Below are 18,335 nucleotides of genomic sequence, written 5' to 3' on the forward strand. Positions count from 1 at the left end.
CTCTCACATGAGACACATCTGTAGTATATTTTTATTCCCTGAACTGTTTTTCCCTCCTATACATGTGGCATACAGTACCCCATGATCCTATTGCACCTGTGTATCTGCTGGAAGACAGGAAAGACGCATGTGCTTGGATGGAAGTATTGATGCTTTCTGCCTGTGCAGTTGTGAATGTGTCCTGATTCTTTGTTCTTTTCACAGGCACCAATGCTCTTATTATTCCTTATGTCATATCCAGAGAGTTTGAGGTTTTTCTGGTGGATACTGTAAGTAGTTACATGCTAAGAAACACTACAGGTGGAATGGAAAAAAACTTTTTTTCCTGCCGTTTCTTTAGTGCTATTGGTATGTGATCAAAAGAAAGGACTGACCTGATTTTCTGCAGTGTTCAGCACCCACACATCCCAGGGAAGCTAATGAGAAATGCAGAAGCTTACTGTTTTTGAAATCAAGCCCAGAATATGACTCATAATGCCATGAAGGAGATACTTGACAACTAAATGAAAAAATATACACAAGGTACCAAAGCATTTCTGTTGAACATTTTATTGTGAAGTAGTCTTTCAGGTGGTGTTTCTATCACAAAGCTACAACTGTTGTATAGCTTTTACAACAGCTTCATTGAAACAATTTTTGCTGCGTTTTAACTAGAGCATCCCTGTACTTAGAGAAGACAACTGCTATATGTTGCTATCTCCTGTATTTTGAAGCAGACCTTTGCAAGATCCTGGCCTCAGCTGTGTTCTCTGGAGGGTGAAAGTCAGTTGGGCTAAGAGTCAAGTGTTCTCAGCTATTTGCACTTGATGTTGTACTCTGAGTGTTGATGTTGCTACTGCATGCTGATCCTTAGTTAGCTGTCTTGCCAGGTCTGTGACACAGCCTAGATCTTGAAATGGCGAATCTTACCAGGGCATGGAGGAGGAGGAGGCACAAAGCCAACTGGACGAGGTACTTTATCATGCTGAGCAACCTCTGCAGCTGCTCTCTTTGCTACAGATTTTGCTGATAGCAGAGTAGGAAATTCTGAAGAGCTGGATTCAGATGCAACAGGGTTATTGTGGGAAATTTTGAGGTTATGGTTAGTGAAGCCTTGCCCAGCGCTGGGTACCAGTCCTGCTGATGTATCTTGACCTGAGTGAGGGTAGGTAACTCCAGGCTGGAAAAGAAAAATGGTTTTTGTGTGTGTGTGTATTCAGTTACTTGGGATTTATAATATACATGTAATCGGTGTCTTAGTGTGGACCCTGCTCCTAACTAGATATTTTCACCTAACCCATGTACAGAGTACCTATGACCATTAGGAAAGTTTGGATTTGGATTTCAACGCACACACAGGCGCCCAGAAACACATTTTTAATATCCAGTGAATTGTTAGTACTAAATTCTGTGCTATGTGAACTTTCAGTGCAGCCTTCAGCTAGTGAAACACTGAAACCTAGCTGCTCCACTAATTCGCATACTTCCATATCCCCTCTGGACAGCTAATTACTACTGCTCCTCCAAGAGCTCTGCTCTGCAGGAAGCACTCAGTGCCTGGCTAGCCCTTCTCAAACCAATTGGAGTCTACGCTACCTGTGCACTCAAGTCCTGTGCACATAAATTTCCCTTCTCTTCCAACAGCAGTGTGGGTTAGGAGCCCTGAATTTGGTCAGGTCTAAGGACTACTAGTAGCAAAAGCTTCCAGTTGATGAGACCTACCACAGTGGCTCTTTTATATTTTACATCTAGATGTCCTTTCCCCTAGCTGAGCAAAATTTAGTTCCCTTTGCCCTACTAGACATATGAAACTCCCAAATGGTTAGGAAAACAAACTATGTCAAGCACAGATGACAGAGGTGACAATTCTGGGCACAGAAATCCGTAGTACAACTGTATCTTGTTGTTTTTTTAGGATCCAAAGTTAAACACCTAGGTTATCACAGATAGATAATGCAGTCTACAGTGAAAGAGGTAAACCCAGGGCAATTGCTTCAAACAGTGCTAGTAGGCTATTCTGGGAAGGAAGGGAGCGCCCCAAGAGCTGGTACCTGATGTCCGTACAGCTGGCATTTTACCGTGAAGTCCTGCGAGGGTTCTGTTACCACTGTTGCTGTGCAGAAACCAAAATTCTGGCAAAGCAGAATACAGTCAAGAGAAAACAGTGAGAAAGTAGGGAAGACCTGCATTGCATTTTTTTAATTTCAGTATGTTTAGAAATAGCTACATCTCATGATTTATCTGAGCAATAAAGTGCTTGCTTTTGTTCTGCTGGACTCAAAAGCCAAGCTGTTTAAATGTGTAACCAGCAAGTAAAGGGAATTCCTGCATTATTCTGGAGTAAGATTGTTTGTCTGGATATGAGGAAGGGAAGGAATATATAGGGACCCATGTAGAAGGTTCCCCACTCATTAAATCTGCCTAGGACACTTGGTTTTGTTTCATCAGAAAAGAAGAACTTCAATGTGATGAAGTTTACAGTATAGTTCTCCAGAACCTTTGCGTGAAATTAGAGCATGCTGACAGCACTTTATTGTAGGAGGATAAGACAAAGTCTTTTGTTTTACGTTTGTGTACTGCCCATTCCAAAGGAGCTTATTTTTTCTCAGGTGCACATATTAAGAAAAGTAATTAATAGTATAAATTCTGTTTATTAAAAATATTTTGTGTTGAGGATGCTTGTGTCCTTAATCCTTTCTGAAATATGTTTAAATGCATCGAGATTCAACCCAGATACATCAGAGAGAAGATAAAGGGGTAATATAGCTTTAGAAAGTATGCATTGAAAAGCATATTGTAGTGGTATCCAACTCTTGCACTTTCATTCTCACAAAGTTCTATTCCTGAACAAGTGCAAGTGCATCACAGCATGCCTCTGTTCTACCTCTGAGCTGGCAAGATGAGGACTGATGTGCTGGCATACTTACAGACTGATCCTCAGGAAGCAGCTGACAAGCCCCCAGATTATCTTTCGCCTGTTGTGATGTGCAGTTTGTGGCAGCCACAGCAAACTCAACACTGACCATCCGCACTGGGTGATACTGACAAAACAGGAAAAATGTTTAACTGACTTTGCACTGTTTGAAATTGCAGAGCTGCTGGGAAAAGATAAAAGGCAAATGTTGTGGCTTCGAGCTCCACATCTCCGCATCTCTGCATCATCCCACAGAAGTCAAAGAGAACCCTGTGGTTAAGATGACACAAAACACGAGGGAAATCATGGGCAATTCAGTAGGGCAATTTAAAGCAAGCGCAGTCTGTTTGTAAACATAACTAGCTAGCACTGCTCGAGCTTCTACAGAAGAAATATTCTGTTTACGTGGAAGGGTAGACATTGTTCTAGCAGTTACCTGTTTCACGGCTCTTCCAATCTCAAGGAGCCTGAGGTAGGCATCAGGAGTTTTGCTGTTGTAGTCATTGAGGGCACTGGAAACAGTTGCTAACACATCAGTGTCATTTAGTTTCGCCAGGAGCGGACAGTCGGGGCAGCGCTCACGAACATCTTCAGCTGAGTCTGCAGGAGGAACAGATTGTTTCGCTCTGATCATAAGTTGAAAGACATTACAGACCTATTCAGTGATGCAAAGTACTGTGTTTCACTGTCTGTCCCGAATTATACTGCAAGGATTTTTTGCAGTGCAAGCTGTAGATGGCAGTATTTCATGCAGCTTTTGCTGTTTGAGTCCTGAAGTCTTCATGCAAGCAAAAATTCTGTGGATTTCAATAGCAGATTTTGAATATTCTTACTTGGGGTTTAATCAGTTCTCTTTCTGGTAAAATATCCATGACAGCAATGAAGAGATGTCTCAGCGCACACAAGAAATGGTGGAAAATTTAAGATATTTTGGTTCCTTGGAATTGGGTTTGCAGTAGTGTTTCATTCACCCACCAGTTTTAAAAGCAGGACTGAAAACATCACGTACAGAGCAAAGAGATGTCATGCAGGGAATGCAGAACAGAGACTCTGCTTTCCCATGGCAATACTGAAAATGCTGGGTGTGGTAAATAAGCTGCATCTTGCAAGGGGGTTCTGAAGACCAGCGAGCCCCAGTGAATTCAGACCAACAGGGAATCAAATTCTTGAGGGAAAGCCTCAGTGCCAGCCATCTCTAGGTCAAATCTGGGAGGTGCTCCTGAGGCAGTCGTACCTCATCTTAACTGTTAGAGTGAAGAGAAGCAAAGAGATGGGGCCAGGTCTGTGGGAAAATGAGATCCCAAAAGGACAGCTGGGTTTAAAAAAAAACACGGTACTTTCCAGAGTTTTAGAATTAGAAGGGGTAGGGAACTGTAACCACTGCTAGAATAATGCTCCACCTTTAGATTCAAACACAAAGAACAACATCTTTACCTGCATGTGAGTGGCATTTACTGGCAAGGACAGAAAACTGTCCATTCAGTTTCTGCAGTTTAACATCACAGTCACCCTCAACTGCCTAGAGAGAGACAAAAATCAAAGGGTTATACTGCACAGATAAATAGGAATTTCTGAAAAGAGCAACTATTACTAAATTCAGAAGAACAGATCCTGGATTGAGTGTTCCTGAAAAATCAGCCCAATTGCAAAGGCCTGGTAGGCTTGTCCTGGTGTCTGTGGTTCTATAAAGGACTGACCTAGGTGGCAAAACTCGGATCCAAATCTGGATCTCAAAAGTATCGGAACTGCCATGGTGTCTAGGTTATAGACATTTAGTTCAGGTTCCTCTCATAAAGAGCAAAGAATGTGAATGCTTGTAGATTAAGACCTTCTGCAGAGCTGTTTGATAACATTCTCCCTATAATCCCAGCTGGTCAGTGGCCATGGTAACAGCAGAGTGCTGCCTTGTGTGAGCTGGTTTGCAGGCAACAGCCAACAGGGGAGGAGATGTCAGAGGCAAAGGTGGGAAGGGGGAACAGTTAGAATCACCTCCCCCAGTATGGAAAATGGGATCTGAGCCCTGATGAATACAGGGGTGGATTTAGTCACGAGCGCTGTGAATTGGGCCCCATTCTAGAAACAGCAGGCTTAAATTGTCAATTGCTTGCTCTGCTTTTTGCTTAGGAAGCAAAGCTGCCTGTACTCAGACAACACTTCCAGTGCTTTGGTTAGGGAAAGCTTTTCGCAGTTGGATCACGCTTGCATAAGAACAAAGTATTTGAGGCCAGTAAATTCCAGTGGAGCATTACTTTGAGGGCAGAGCCCTGTCCAAAGGGAATAGCTCTCCTGCAGTCACTGGTGACTAGACTTGACGTAATTTCACTACTTAACACGCCACATGCAGCCAAGGAAAGGTTGTGTTTGTCCAAGTTCACAGCCTCCCCTGTCAATATGCAACAGTGCAGTGTTATCTGGGCTGAGCATGGAGACCTGCACCTGGAGCCCCAAGCAAGGTCCACGGCATTCGTGACATGTATGTGGGAAGTTACGCTTGGAGTGACCTGTCCTCCTCATGTAACAGGATGTGAAATCTTTCCTGACACGAAGGCAACTAAACCGGCAAGGCAGATATAAGTGACTGGTGCATATGGGCTGTTACAGTGATGTAACCTTTGCAGGCAGAGCTTAGAATTCTAACTGGTCATAAACTGGCCTCTAGCATCAACATACTGAACTTGCACTTTTGCACCAACCAAGTCATGTTTCAGATACTCACATGTTCTTCAAATATCCTTACTGAGCAGTTTGCAAGAGGTATAGGATTAAGAATGTGACATGTGGTCTCTAGTAAGTCAAGTTCAAGAAACAGAATCTCATTATTCGGCCCCTGAAAGAAAAAAAAAAAAAAAGCAGAAACAGTTGTACTTCACAAAACATCACCAGATTTTGTCCTGGGAGCTTCCCTGTGCTCTCTTTTTTTATTGGATAGCTCCAGGTGTATGCTAGAGTAACCAAAGAGATCCTTACATATAACTTCATGAGAAACAAGAGCCAGTTTTTTTAGCTGGAGTAAGTCAACTGACATCACACTGATTTTTTACCAGCTAAGGAGCTGGTCATTAATTTCTGGAAAATCCAGCTTATATGTACTGGGTCGGTCTCAGTTAACTTAATTTTATTTTGCTGCGTGGCTTTAAAAAATCAGCAGCTGGTTTTGTTGATGAAAAAACTCCACGTTTCTGTAGCAAGGTACCAAATAAACTCTGCTCGCTCATGCTCATTGGCCCACCCCATTTACTCCATTGGAATTATACTGAATTGCACCAGCTAAGTTCCAGCCTCAGTATTCATGTTATTTATGGACTACAGGATCTTTTGTGGTTGTTTCTGAGCCTTTTCAACTCTAGCATAAGACACATGAATGGAGGGGCAGAAGCGAAGGTCCCTAGCTCTGAAGTTGACTCTGAGGTTTGAGTCCTGAATGATTCTTTTTAAACCAAATAAATTATTTTAGTGTAAAAATATTAAATAAGAGAAAAGCAGTGTCACCAGTGTTTTTGTGTAACTGTGGAGACACTTCTAATCTTATCAATGACTGCTTTATTCTCTTGTAAATGCTACTGGTATCCTCTCACTCATGTCAAGTAGTAAACAGCCCTGGAGTTTCATTGCAATGTTGTGAGAAAATCAAAGGTTCTGAATGTGTGCATATGCTGCATTCATGTCAATTTCTACAGCTTTTCTAGAGGACTACAATGATGTGAATAGCTCTTAGTGGAAATGAGACTACAAGCCACAGTTACTTCTATTCAGCTTCCTTATCAGCTCAATGGGATGTTAGGTAAAATTCGTAGCTACTACAAAATCACTAACAGCATGGAGTTATGATAGGTATGCATTTAGCCTAAAATAGTTACCCACATCATGAGAATTATCCTTGCAGTTTTTCTCCAGATTAGCTGCTGGGCTCATGAATCAGCACTTTGAATGATCTCCCCTAGCAGGCATGCTGCATTTGTAGACTAAGCCCTTTCTAGCTCTGTACAAAAATAACATTTCTCTTTCCCCCTCAGTTCTGCTCTTTGAGAGATACATTCCAGTGACCTGGATTCTCATCTGCTACGTGGTGGCATTGCACCATTTCAATCAATAGAGCCATGCTGATTTACCCCAGGTGAGGATACAGCCCTTGGCAGGACCTGTTGGTCGTAGCCAAGCCTCTCCAGCTTAACACAGAGCTCTGCCTGCGAGCTCCACACTTACCTGAGGCAGCACGCGAACTTGCTCAATTCTGTTTAAGGCAAACTTGTATCCGTGATGACTGTGGCCATTAATATAATTCACAGCAAATTCAGCTGCTGCTTCAGATTCTGGGTCATCGCAGCCCAAGGGAGGCGGGGGAGCTGTGGGTGCAGCTCTGTGAATTGGGAGCTGAACAAGCAATATGAAAGCTACTAGTGCCTTCATGGCACCCAGAGAAAATCTATCCCTTTCTGAAGTGAGGATCTAAGAATACTGTTCAGGTGGTAGGTAGGCAGCTGGAACCAGGGTCTCATTTATATAGTACATACCACAGACTTTGCATGAGCGCATGTCTGATATTTGTCCCAGTTCCAAGAAGGCATTGCAAACAACAAAAGTGAAAAGTAAATGTTAGGACATCAAGCTGACTGATTAATATTGGCCAAAGTAAATTTTATCAGATAGGACATTGCGAAGTCTGCTGAAAAGAAGAAAACATCAGCAAAAATTTAAGGTAATTTTTAGAAACTCCTCTGCCAACTAGTTACAGTACAGGCTAGAGAAAGATGATCCCTACTGTTAAACATGTAGAGATGCTAGTGCTAATAAAGCTCACATGTAAACAGGACACATTCTGTCTGGGCCCTAATCTCACCAGACACCAGTGCAAACTGGGAGATCAGAACCATGATAAATCAGAAACTGGAATTTGAACGAGTTCCAAGGATCACATCCAACAGTGAATTTAATTGTATAGCAAATTTTATTACTGAATTCACTGGAATAGCAAATGAGACAGAGTTTCTAAATCTGTTGATCAGCTCTTTGTTCCTCTGATCAGTCTGGATACTTCCAGCAATTCCTGTTCGGTGATTCGGATTTTATTCTGCAAAGCAGGTGTCTTAGAATTGCTTAGGTTGGAAAGGACCTTCAAGATCATCAAGTCCAACCGCAACCTAACCATACTGCTCTAACTCGAACAACCCACCACTAAATCGTGTCCCCGAGCACCACATCCAATGTCTTGTAGACATTTTTCTGGAATATGTTGTAAATATTTGAGGATTTGATATAAGATCCAAAAGGGCACAAATTTGTCTTAAGAAGAAAACCTAGAAGAGGAGGCCAAAATCATCCCCATCCATTTAGACACCTATTATTATGGTTTTGCATTGCTTAGCTGACCTAAACAAAACAAAGTATGTTTTCCATCTCAGCTTATTTGAGTTCCATGAACTGGGTGCTGAGGTGCCTGAATCGCCGAGTTCTGGTGTGCTGGGTGAACTCCGAGCACACCCGATGCACCCTCTCCAAAACAGTTTAAGAGTTAAAACGGTCTCCTAGCAAGTAGGAAATGAGATCTAAATCTCCCACGTCCCGTGTTGTGCCTGGACTTCAAGAATGCAGATTATCTTTACATTGGAACAGCCATCTCTCCTGACTTTGAAAGTCGGCAGTGAAAATGCAAGAATTATTTATAAAAAGAGGGACTGAAAGAGAAGTGTGGGGCTGCTGTTCAGAGGTATTTTGATTCAGTTAGAGAGCATCTAAAGAGGGCAGGCCCCCCAGCTTATATTTAGTGTGACAGCGTTTATGTTTGTGAAACAATGACGGGATAACAACAATGTTCTGTGGAGCAGAATATAACTGGTAGGATGTGTTCAGCATTTGAGGTCTTTAATTTAAGCGGGGTGTTTTTCTGTAGATAGACTCTAGCCAGAAAGGCTGTAGCTCAATCAGGAGAAAGTTTGTTTTTGTTTTTTTCTTTTTTTTCCTATGGGGATTTCAGCGTAGGTTTCTGGCAGCGGTCAGACTGGAGAATTGTGAAGTTCCCCTCTGGCTTTAAAATGTGTGAACCTCTGCTGTCATTTCCAAGGGGTTCAAGAATTAGCTGCGGATTCACGATGAATAGGAGAACTTTAATGTATTTAGAAGTTTTCACTTTAGATAAATATTTCTCAGCTTGCACGATAGTGTGAGTGGGACTAAAAGATGGAAGGTGAGCAAAGTTGCATCATGCCTTTTTCTGCTAGAATCCGGAAATGTGAGAAATACCATGAATAGAAATGGTTCTGTTCAACAAATTAAGCGATGAAGAAGGAGATCTGCAAAAGACTTAAAAAGATGGAATGATTTCCTTCAGCTCTGTGTAGGATGAGGTGAGCTTTGGATATGAGGATTTGCATATTGAAGAGATTGCTGGGGAAAAGAAAGATTCTTTCTTTTGAAGAACAAATTACTCTGAGCATGATTCATTTCTTCCCCTTGCTTAATGTCGTGTTGTTTGGCATTTGTTCTATGGTGTGGATGATCATTTGTGTTCCTGACTTTCGCCTAAAACACTTGAAGGATGAAGGTTTGATGTCCCCAAAACACCCCTTGCATGTTCATTGTGGGTATCTTTTGAATCATAGTAAATTTATCTAGGAAATAGTATTTTGCTCAGTGTTTTTAAGCCATAGTTCAATTTCTAACCTGTGAATCTTTTAATTCTCTTTTTCCTTTTCTCATATGAAACACTGGGGTAAACCTCCAACTGGTGCAGACTGAAATTGGTTTTCGCCCAAGCAACCAGTATTTATAAATTAATTGTTGCCATTACTCAGTTTCTTAGGTTACATTTGCTCCATTTCAGAGTTGCAAATGCTGCAGGATGTGTAACATTTCTGAAATCAAGCTCTAGGTATTCCTATAAGTATTATGTAAACCAGCTCAGTCAACTTCAGGTTCCGCTTTCAAAGGGCAGTATTAAAACCTCAAATAGCAAATGGAATTTAGTATCTTGTTTCTTCCCTCTCCCTTGTCACTTACATTCAGCGTTCCTTTCACTCAAGCAGGATAAGAAGGAAAACTTTGGACTCCACTGTACCTCTTCTCAGTTTCTCTGCAGCCTTACCCACGATCTTCCTCTCTTGGTACCTCTGTGAACTTTCTTTGCTGCCATGCCAAGGATCAGAAATGCGCCCACATCACTATTCAGTGCAATGTGGAGTGTTTGCATCTGGCATGTTTTGGTCAATTCATGATGGTGGAGGAAGTGGGTATGTATTTCTTGTTTGTAAATGGAGCTTGAAAGTGCAGTCGGATAGTTTGGCTATCAGGTTAATACAACAAAGGGGCATTTTGCTGCTTGAATGCAGACTGACACAGATCTGCCTAGATATTCCTTCTGGAAGTGAGTTGGCTGACGCCAGCTTTCCTGCAGCCTTGTGTCCCATCACAGCTGGCCCTTTTGTGGCACCCTCCCTCAAGAGGCAATAATTGCAGAAATAACTTCTCTTTGAATTCAGTGCAGATCTATTCTCTCTCTTTCATGTCTGGAACATAGTAAAAAGTTGGCCTTTAGTAGTGGCTACGAATAGTTCTTACAGCACAAGAAAGTGAGCTGTATTCCACAGGCTCCTGGACAGAAGGTCACGTCTTGACCCCGCTGAAGTGAGCAAGTCTTCCACGTCAGTAGTGTTAGACTTTGGCCCTAGTGAAATTAGGTTGCATGAGAGACTTGACAGGGCTTTGCTGTGATGGAAATAGAACAAGCTGGGATTACTGCCCTTGTTATATAAAATACAGTATTGATTCCACACTCAAGAATTGAGGCTCCACTGAATCTCAGCTCTTAATAATTCATATAAACCACAGTGGAAAGGTGAGGGTTTTTTTTTTGTTTTGTTTTTTTCTTTTTTTTGGTTGGATGCTTAGAACTAGTGATGACTGGAGGCTTGCTGCCCCTGCTCAATCTCATCTGGAAAAAAAACAACAAAGAATTGCTTCCACAAAATGTCAGATTGACAGCCTTCTAGGCTTTAAATTCAAACAAATTAAACAAGCAAACAGATGAATATCATCGTTTTAAAGCTTCAGATCAAAGTTAAACACTTGTGGGGATCTCTGAGGCTCTTTTTTTCAAATTACTGAAACGTCAGTTTTTTGGTAAAGCAGACAGAACTGGTCCAGTTCTCTGCACCACATCAAAAGATGCGTTCTGAGCAGTCAGGCATTGTACAGTACTCCAAAACTTAATCACCTCTTGCTTTACACTTGATTAAGTACATTACTTTTGGATCATAGAGTTCACAAGATATTGGAACATCAGGGCTGTCTTCTACGTAGCCATCACCTGCATAGAAACCTGCACACTAAGGCAAGAAAATGTCTGCAGGGGAGATGCTATGTAGTTAAAGTCACCAGTCTTGTCGAGGCAGCTTATTGCCTTTTCAAATGACAGTGTATTCAGGATTTAAAAACAAAACACATGAAAACCTACAGAGATATGGGGAAAAAAAAAGACAAATGAGAATAATTGATTTGTGTAATCTTAAAGGCCCCTGCTCAATCTCTATTTTCTTTTCACTGTAAAATGGAAATAATAGCTATTTACCAGATTACTCCCATGTTCTGAAATAACTTACCGACTTTAGTAAAATGTTTCAATATTGTCAAGTAGAAGGGTCCATTCAAAACATTACAGGAATTTAAAAGTCAGGCAATCCAGATAGCGCTCAGTAAGTTTTGAGATTCCTGGACTTACTGTGGATTATTTCAAAGCAACTTTTTTGAAAGAGTATGAAAAGTTGCCAAGAATCCTGAAATTTTTACTGGAATGGAAATTCTAATTTTTGACCAACTATCCCAGACAAAGCCAACCAAACCTATTTCTATTCTGTTCTGGCTTGTTCTGTTTTGCTCTTCTATTGTCTGTGCCACTGAAATACTTGAGTGCCTTCCAGAAGTACATCAAGTGACATAACTAGCGTTTGTTACATGAGAATCTATTCTCCTTTTCTCCCCAGTGGGAAGCTTATATAAGATGTTTTGTCTTAGTAAAGTTTTTGATTGATTTAAATTTTCCTCTTCATTTCCACATTTTCCCTGCCATGTGTTTTGATGCTGTAGCCAGTAACAACAGCAGTTTTCTGAGCTGAGGCTTTTAAGTCCCTTGGTATGGCTTTTACCCTGTGTCACGCTGTCCTGATATGTAAGCCCCCCCTTAATTTTTATATTTTTTTTACCCTTTTATCAAAGTCAAAGCTATTTATGTTGCCACGCAACTCCTAACAACAGCATATTTTGGCTTCGGTAGGGATGTCATGGTTCTCTCAGTTCCATGCCTGTGCAGTTTGATGGGTGTGGGAAAGCTTTGTTGAAGATGGATAGGAGGCAACTGTGAAATCAGAGATCAGCAGTTACTGAAGGCTTTTGTTCAGCTTTATGTCCTTACGCTAAAGTTTGAGCTTCCAGCTTCTGTGGGTGCTCACCTTGATCACCACCTTATATCAGAACCCAGAGCAAATAAAGCAGGATACCTGGGAGGAGACTGCAGAGCTGAACAGCATGAGCCAAGTATGGATCATACAGCAGAAACAGAGTATTTCTCACTGATTAAACAGACACCCTGTGGTCAAAATGACCTTTTCTTGTCACAGTGATAAGCATGTCGACCTAAGTGAATTTAAACTCCACTTACTAGGCAAATTGAAACATGCCACATTAATTCCTTCCACTTAGAGGAACATTAGAAGATGTAAATTCACAATTGGTCTGGAGCCTGTCGTGTCCTATGATGCCGTTAGTCTCTTTGATGGAGAACTCCACATGATAACTCCACATGTGACCTTCTCTTGCTGAGTTAAATCCTGAAATTTAGTAGCAAGTGTTAGGGAAACCTGCTGTGCTCTTGGATTCCCACATGCTCAGCTGCAATGACATATTTTTGATATGAGAAACCAAGTTGACTCTTGGCATTGTAAGGAAGTGCTTTTTGCGCTGAGGTTGGTCGAAAAAGCTGTACATTCATTCTTATGCTGTGGCAATCTTTAGCTTGTTATTTGTTGAATAAAATAGGTTGCCTCTAAGAACATGGAATTGTTGTCTCCCCGTAGTGGGCTACTGTTTTGAAAGCAGTGCCTGTATCTCCACATGAAGACTCGCTGGCATAAATGACAGGAGAATCCATGCTGTGACAGACAAGAGTAGGAATGGCTAGGTGGGAGGATGGCAGACCAATATGCTTTCTCACCTTGGAACATTCCTTCAGGGGCATGACAAACACAATCAAGATCCCAGTTAGATTTACATAATTCTGACAAGCAAGGGAGTTTTTTAAAAATTAAAGTTATTTATTTTTAGTGAGGCAGATGATCGGGAGGGCTTCTTTTTTCTTTCTTTTCCTTTTTTTTTTTAACACTGCTACATGTCCCTAAATCATTAATTTATTCACTCGATCTGCAGCCTCCCAGCCACAAAGCTAAAAAACTGTAGCTATGATGTGGACATTTTAATTTAGTAGCATGGAGGCAATATGTTATAATACATTTGCAATAAGGGAGGCGGATCTTTCCAAGTTAGCACAGTTTGAAATAAATTATATAGACATTTTTTGCTTAAGGTTTTGCAATGTTACATGTTAGACGTAAATTGCAGAAAACTTCGTGACAACAAAGTAGTTAAACTTCCAGCTTTCCCTGCTGAATTTATACATCAGTATCACAGCAGACCTGGACTCCAAGCTGTCAAGAGCAATAAGCTTGAGGCACTCAGAACAGACACGGGTGCCCAGGTGACCTTCTCTTTAGTGTCTGAAAGAAAGGGAGATGTGAATGTAAGCATCATGGGCTGATTAAAAACAATATCTTGTGTCATGTTTGTATAAAGAGGTGAACACTGACACCTTTTTCTTGATAACACTTGTGAGTTTCCTTAGTCTTGTAATGTCAAAGGAGAGCTGTATCCTTCTTTACATTCAGCCCAGAGATTCTAAACCTATCAATGGTCTTAAATTCTACCAACTATAAAGTGTACGGGTAACAGGGTACTGCAGAATACTCCACTTGTACTCACTAGCCTTTGAGTAAAACAGATAGAAACAGCTCACACAGCCACACGGGTGAGGCTACAGGGTTTTTGGTGGACGTCTCAGCCTTTGCCTGTGGTATATCCCCATGGTTATTCTACTGACGTCTTTGTTCTCAATTGGTTTCTAATTTTTCCATTCATTATTTCCACTCTACGTTGCTGTTGGCAATACTCTTTCTCTGACACCCAGGTCTGTTTCTTGATCTTGGACCTTTTCAGCTCCTCTTGTGTGACACAATCAATATGAGCCTACATCATAATCTTCCTGCCAAATATGTCTGAAAAGTGTGTTTTACCTATCACTATAATTCAAAATGTTCGTACATGCTGATTTCCGTATGATGACCTCCTCAACCGTGCAGACACTTATACTGCTCCCTAGTTGGTCTGTCATTGTGGTTCCCTGTTCAGGAGACCATCAAGCTCAATTTTCTCATCTTGTCTGCAAGGCCTTGACCAAGACCTTCTCGTTCAACCATTTACCAAGATCTTGCCTCCTCCCATCTGCCATCACTATTTCTTTGAGCCATTCAGTCATGTCTCAGACAAATATGTCACTTTCATTCCCTTCAGAAAGACTCTTGATTCTGAGCTTGTCCTTGAGGCTATCACCTGTCTGAGATCTCACAAGGACTGAAGAACTTCCCCTTGTCACAATAACTAAACTAATGTGTTACATGACCTTTAAACCTCTATTTATTATACAGAGGCCTGCACTTACACTGAAAAGTTTTAGGATCTCACAAGTCAAAATATTTGAGAACTACCTTAAGCTATGTCTGCTTCACTTCCATTTTGACAGGTATTCATCTCATTTGTCTTAAAGAGCATTAATAGCAATGCCACCCTGGGGATGGCATTTTCTTCTTTGCTTACTATGAGTGGTTTGGTCTAAAACCACTTTGCTAGTCCCATCCTATCTCTTGCCTGCATCTTGGTTTGTTTAAAGAGGGAGGAAACCATCCTATAGCCTATACACAAATTTGGAAATTGAGATTTTCTTTACCATATCTGGAGGAAGGCCTTTCACCTCTCATTCATTTCACCAACAAACATATAACATTTCCTTGTTACAGAAAGGGAAGGAAGGTCTAGTTTATACATTTTGAAATCTGTGAGTTCCTAACACAGAAGTTGTTAATAGTGGTGACAAACATGGAGATTTACCTTGCTATCAAATTCACCTGGAACTCACCTGCAGGGCTAAGAGCATTATCATTGGAGTGTAAGACTTGACTAGGATTATGATATGGCAATTCGCAGCTGCTTTCTGGAAGGAAACAAGATTTCTTGTTAGCTTTGCACAAATAAGAATATAGAAGAAACCATTTGTCTCAAGTTTTGTGACAATTTGCTTCATTGTATAAAGTTTCTCTTATGCTGTCAAGTAATTATCCAAGTAAAGAACTGCGTTTTTGAGAGAACTGCTGGGTGCTGGTTAGAAATCTTCCAATCTGAAATCCCACTCGATAGGTATTCCCAAAGGAAATCATTTTCTGAGTGCACCGGAAAGGCTGCTAAAGAGTATTGTGCAACATTTATTATGTGTGTATCATAGGAATGGGTAGAGAAAAAGCAACAAAAGGGGATTTTCTTTGCTTGAAATTCTCCGCTATTGTCAGTGTTCATCTCTTATCTTGTGATATAGCCCTGCAAGTTCTTGAGAGTCACGTACTCAGGACAGGCTCAGGGAAAGGCCAGTACAGATGGACCAGATGCGTTAGATGTACTTTGGAGAGCTAAAGCACCACTGCAAAGAACTGCTAGGGACTCTTTGTACACACAGCACCAAATAATTTGTATTCCCTGTTCTATAATCCAAAGCCATTCTTGGCTGGGGGAGATCTCTACAACAACATTCTTGCCTCCCCCTGAGAGAATGAAGCCAATGATTATTCTGTTACCCCTCATTATCATTCGGTGTGGTATAAACTGGCCAGGACTTGAACTCTCAAGTGCCCAGGAGGGCCAGTATATGAATATACCTTGTGTCAGCAGAGGCCATTTCAAATAATATAGATGATGACAGATTGATGTTGGTAGCTCATTAGGCAAAGCAGACCAAGACATCAAATTCCTTTCAGCAAGAGTATGGCTGGACTGTTTGCTGTTGTGCAGTAATGGAGAGACACATTTTTCTTCTTTGATTTCTCTTGCTTCCTTCTTCCCACGTTTGTATCAGACAGTGCTGGCTATCATATCTGTCATCATGCTTGACTTTCCTAATGCAAACAGCTGTGCCAGAAGAATCTAGGTGTAAAGCTAAACCAAATCTGTAGATATAGTATATACAGTACATTTCAACAAAAGACCTGTGTTCACAAGCCTCCTGTGGCATACAGATTTTAATATAACACTTGGCTTCTAGCTCATCCAGATTCAGTGGTACGATCTTCCTACTGATGTCTGAAAAGATAGAAAACAGATTTTGGAAACAGCATTAGATGTATTTAGATTGCTGCCTCTTGATGTGTTGATTTCTGCACTTGCGGACTATGCTTTCACACTTTCAGAGCATGCCTTATCCCATCTGGTTAAGCTGGTAGCCTGTGGGCCACAGCTGGCCTTTTGCCTCTCCCTGAAGAAGATGAGGAGCAGTTTTCCAAGCAGTAAACACTGTCACAGTCCTCTGCTTACAAGTCACAGTCCAGTAGAGCAAGACAGATGATTTCTGCCAGCACCTTCCTCCACAGCAATCTGTCTGTGTGCCCCAGCAGAGAGAGGGGTCCAAAATTTAGTGCAGGCAGAAAACCCTAGACCATACTTAGTCTTTGTGCCCAGTAAGGCTGAAATACTGTGTTGTCTGGGCAAACATGTCTGAGGCTTGCTGGTCATGTGGCTACCCCAGAAGGGCTGGTGCTGATGCCAGAAGACAGGAGTCCACAGCTGCTGAAAGAGACCAGAGAAATAAGATGGACACCTGAAGGCAGGCATAGGGGAATAATCAGCAACAAGAAAGATCCCAGGGTGAGAAGAGATGGTAAAATATCTGGGACTCTGATAGCTGTCTGCTGCAAAGAGCTTACAAGCCCACGTGCGTACCAGACTCTTGATCCAGCCTCATTGTACAGCATCATCTCTGGAGGTTCTTTGCAGCCTTGCAGTTCTGTAGCTTTGTGATTTGATAAATAATCTTACAATACACTGAGTACTTTATCCTCACAGCCAGTATTATATTCAGTGCTTTTCATATCCAAAATGGTTTTACAAAGAGTATCTGAGTAGTCATCCCTTGGAGGCAGGAAGAGACAAACGTTGCGTTTTATACAAAATATAATCTCTGAATAAACAGCATTACCATTTTGTATGGTAAATGCCATACATGGACCTGATTGCTACAGTACGAAAATCATCTCGTAAAGTGAATATGCATTTTTCCCTATTTACTGTAATTTGCTTTGCAGTGACATCCTTGTATTTCAGGTTTGGTCTAGGGTATGCCTGTAGGGTAAGTTGCAAGACCGCTGATGAACTGCTTTTAACAGAGCTAACTTTAAGTAATGTCAAGAGAAATGATGTTGTGGCACAGCAGTCAGACTTTTCCCATGTTTGAGTGTTGTGCTAGGCATCTTAAATGAAGAGATTATTGTTAACATTTTGTCTGATGTTACTAATCTGATAGTTCACATACCTTTTATTGATTTTGCTTGAGTTGAGTTTGTAACTGTTGATTTGGTCTTAATTTATATAACCAGTGGCTAAATGCACTGTTTTCTCAGTAATTCTTGCATTACAGAGAGCTAAATGCAATGACAGTAACTGGGTCTGGCAGTCTACCATCTGGGTACACGCTAATAAAATAATCATCTGCATAATTTTGGAAGTCATTGCAGATACTGGGGGGAAAATGCATAGGATTTGATCTCAAATTGCAGGCAGCCCAGTAGAATAATAATGATACAAATAATTTCCCCTAAAATCCTGGAATGGTCTCTTGTGGGATTTGTTTTACATGCATCAGAAAGCTGCCTGTGCTAACTTTGCTTTGATATCAAAGGTAAATAGAGGGTGAATGATTAAATAATTTCTATTCAGTTTTGCTGAAAGTAAAATTCCACTCAATATACAATGAACAATTTTGGCTCTTTATAATATAATGATGAGGGGGGAGGGAAATCTTTTTTCTTGCATCACTAAATAATAAACTAAATTAGGATCTACTGATCTCAGTCACACTTGAGTCCCATTGCTGGGACTGTTTTCTCACCAAGGAATATGTGCTCCTCGGCTTTTTCTGTGTTCTGAAATCAACTGTAACTCACCCCAAAGCTGCTCCCAAGTAAATCCAGAAAAAGTGATAATTCCTTAAGAGGTGCTCTTAAGAAAACTCTCTGTAAGAAAATATGTTTGGCTTCAACGTAATAGCACTATATGTTATTCAGGAGTACTTCCCCTATTCAAGTTCAAG

General features: G+C 41.1%; 1 protein-coding gene across 1 annotated transcript; it reads right to left on the reverse strand.

Annotated features, from left to right (window-relative positions):
• On the reverse strand, positions 178-7,338 carry AHSG (alpha 2-HS glycoprotein). The gene is made up of 7 exons (XM_021394676.1): positions 7,097-7,338; positions 5,610-5,720; positions 4,328-4,412; positions 3,330-3,493; positions 2,907-3,020; positions 2,031-2,111; positions 178-1,159 (listed from the first exon to the last, which is right to left on the reverse strand). The coding sequence occupies exons 1-7, from the start codon at positions 7,298-7,300 to the stop codon at positions 884-886; spliced, it is 1,035 nt and encodes a 344-aa protein (XP_021250351.1). The 5' UTR covers positions 7,301-7,338; the 3' UTR covers positions 178-883.

This window comes from Numida meleagris, chromosome 4 (genome assembly GCF_002078875.1).
Source record: "Numida meleagris isolate 19003 breed g44 Domestic line chromosome 4, NumMel1.0, whole genome shotgun sequence".
NCBI lineage: Eukaryota > Metazoa > Chordata > Aves > Galliformes > Numididae > Numida > Numida meleagris.

Bases quoted from the DNA above. Each gene is read 5' to 3' on its own strand.
- AHSG (XM_021394676.1), bottom strand. From the start codon at position 7,300: ATGAAGGCACTAGTAGCTTTCATATTGCTTGTTCAGCTCCCAATTCAC. The intron at 2,112-2,906 runs GTAAGTATGCCA...CTGCTTTGCCAG, and splicing joins TGCTTCCTGAGGATCAGTCT to AATTTTGGTTTCTGCACAGC. The intron at 1,160-2,030 runs GTACCAGCTCTT...TTTCTTTTCCAG, and splicing joins GCCAGCTGTACGGACATCAG to CCTGGAGTTACCTACCCTCA.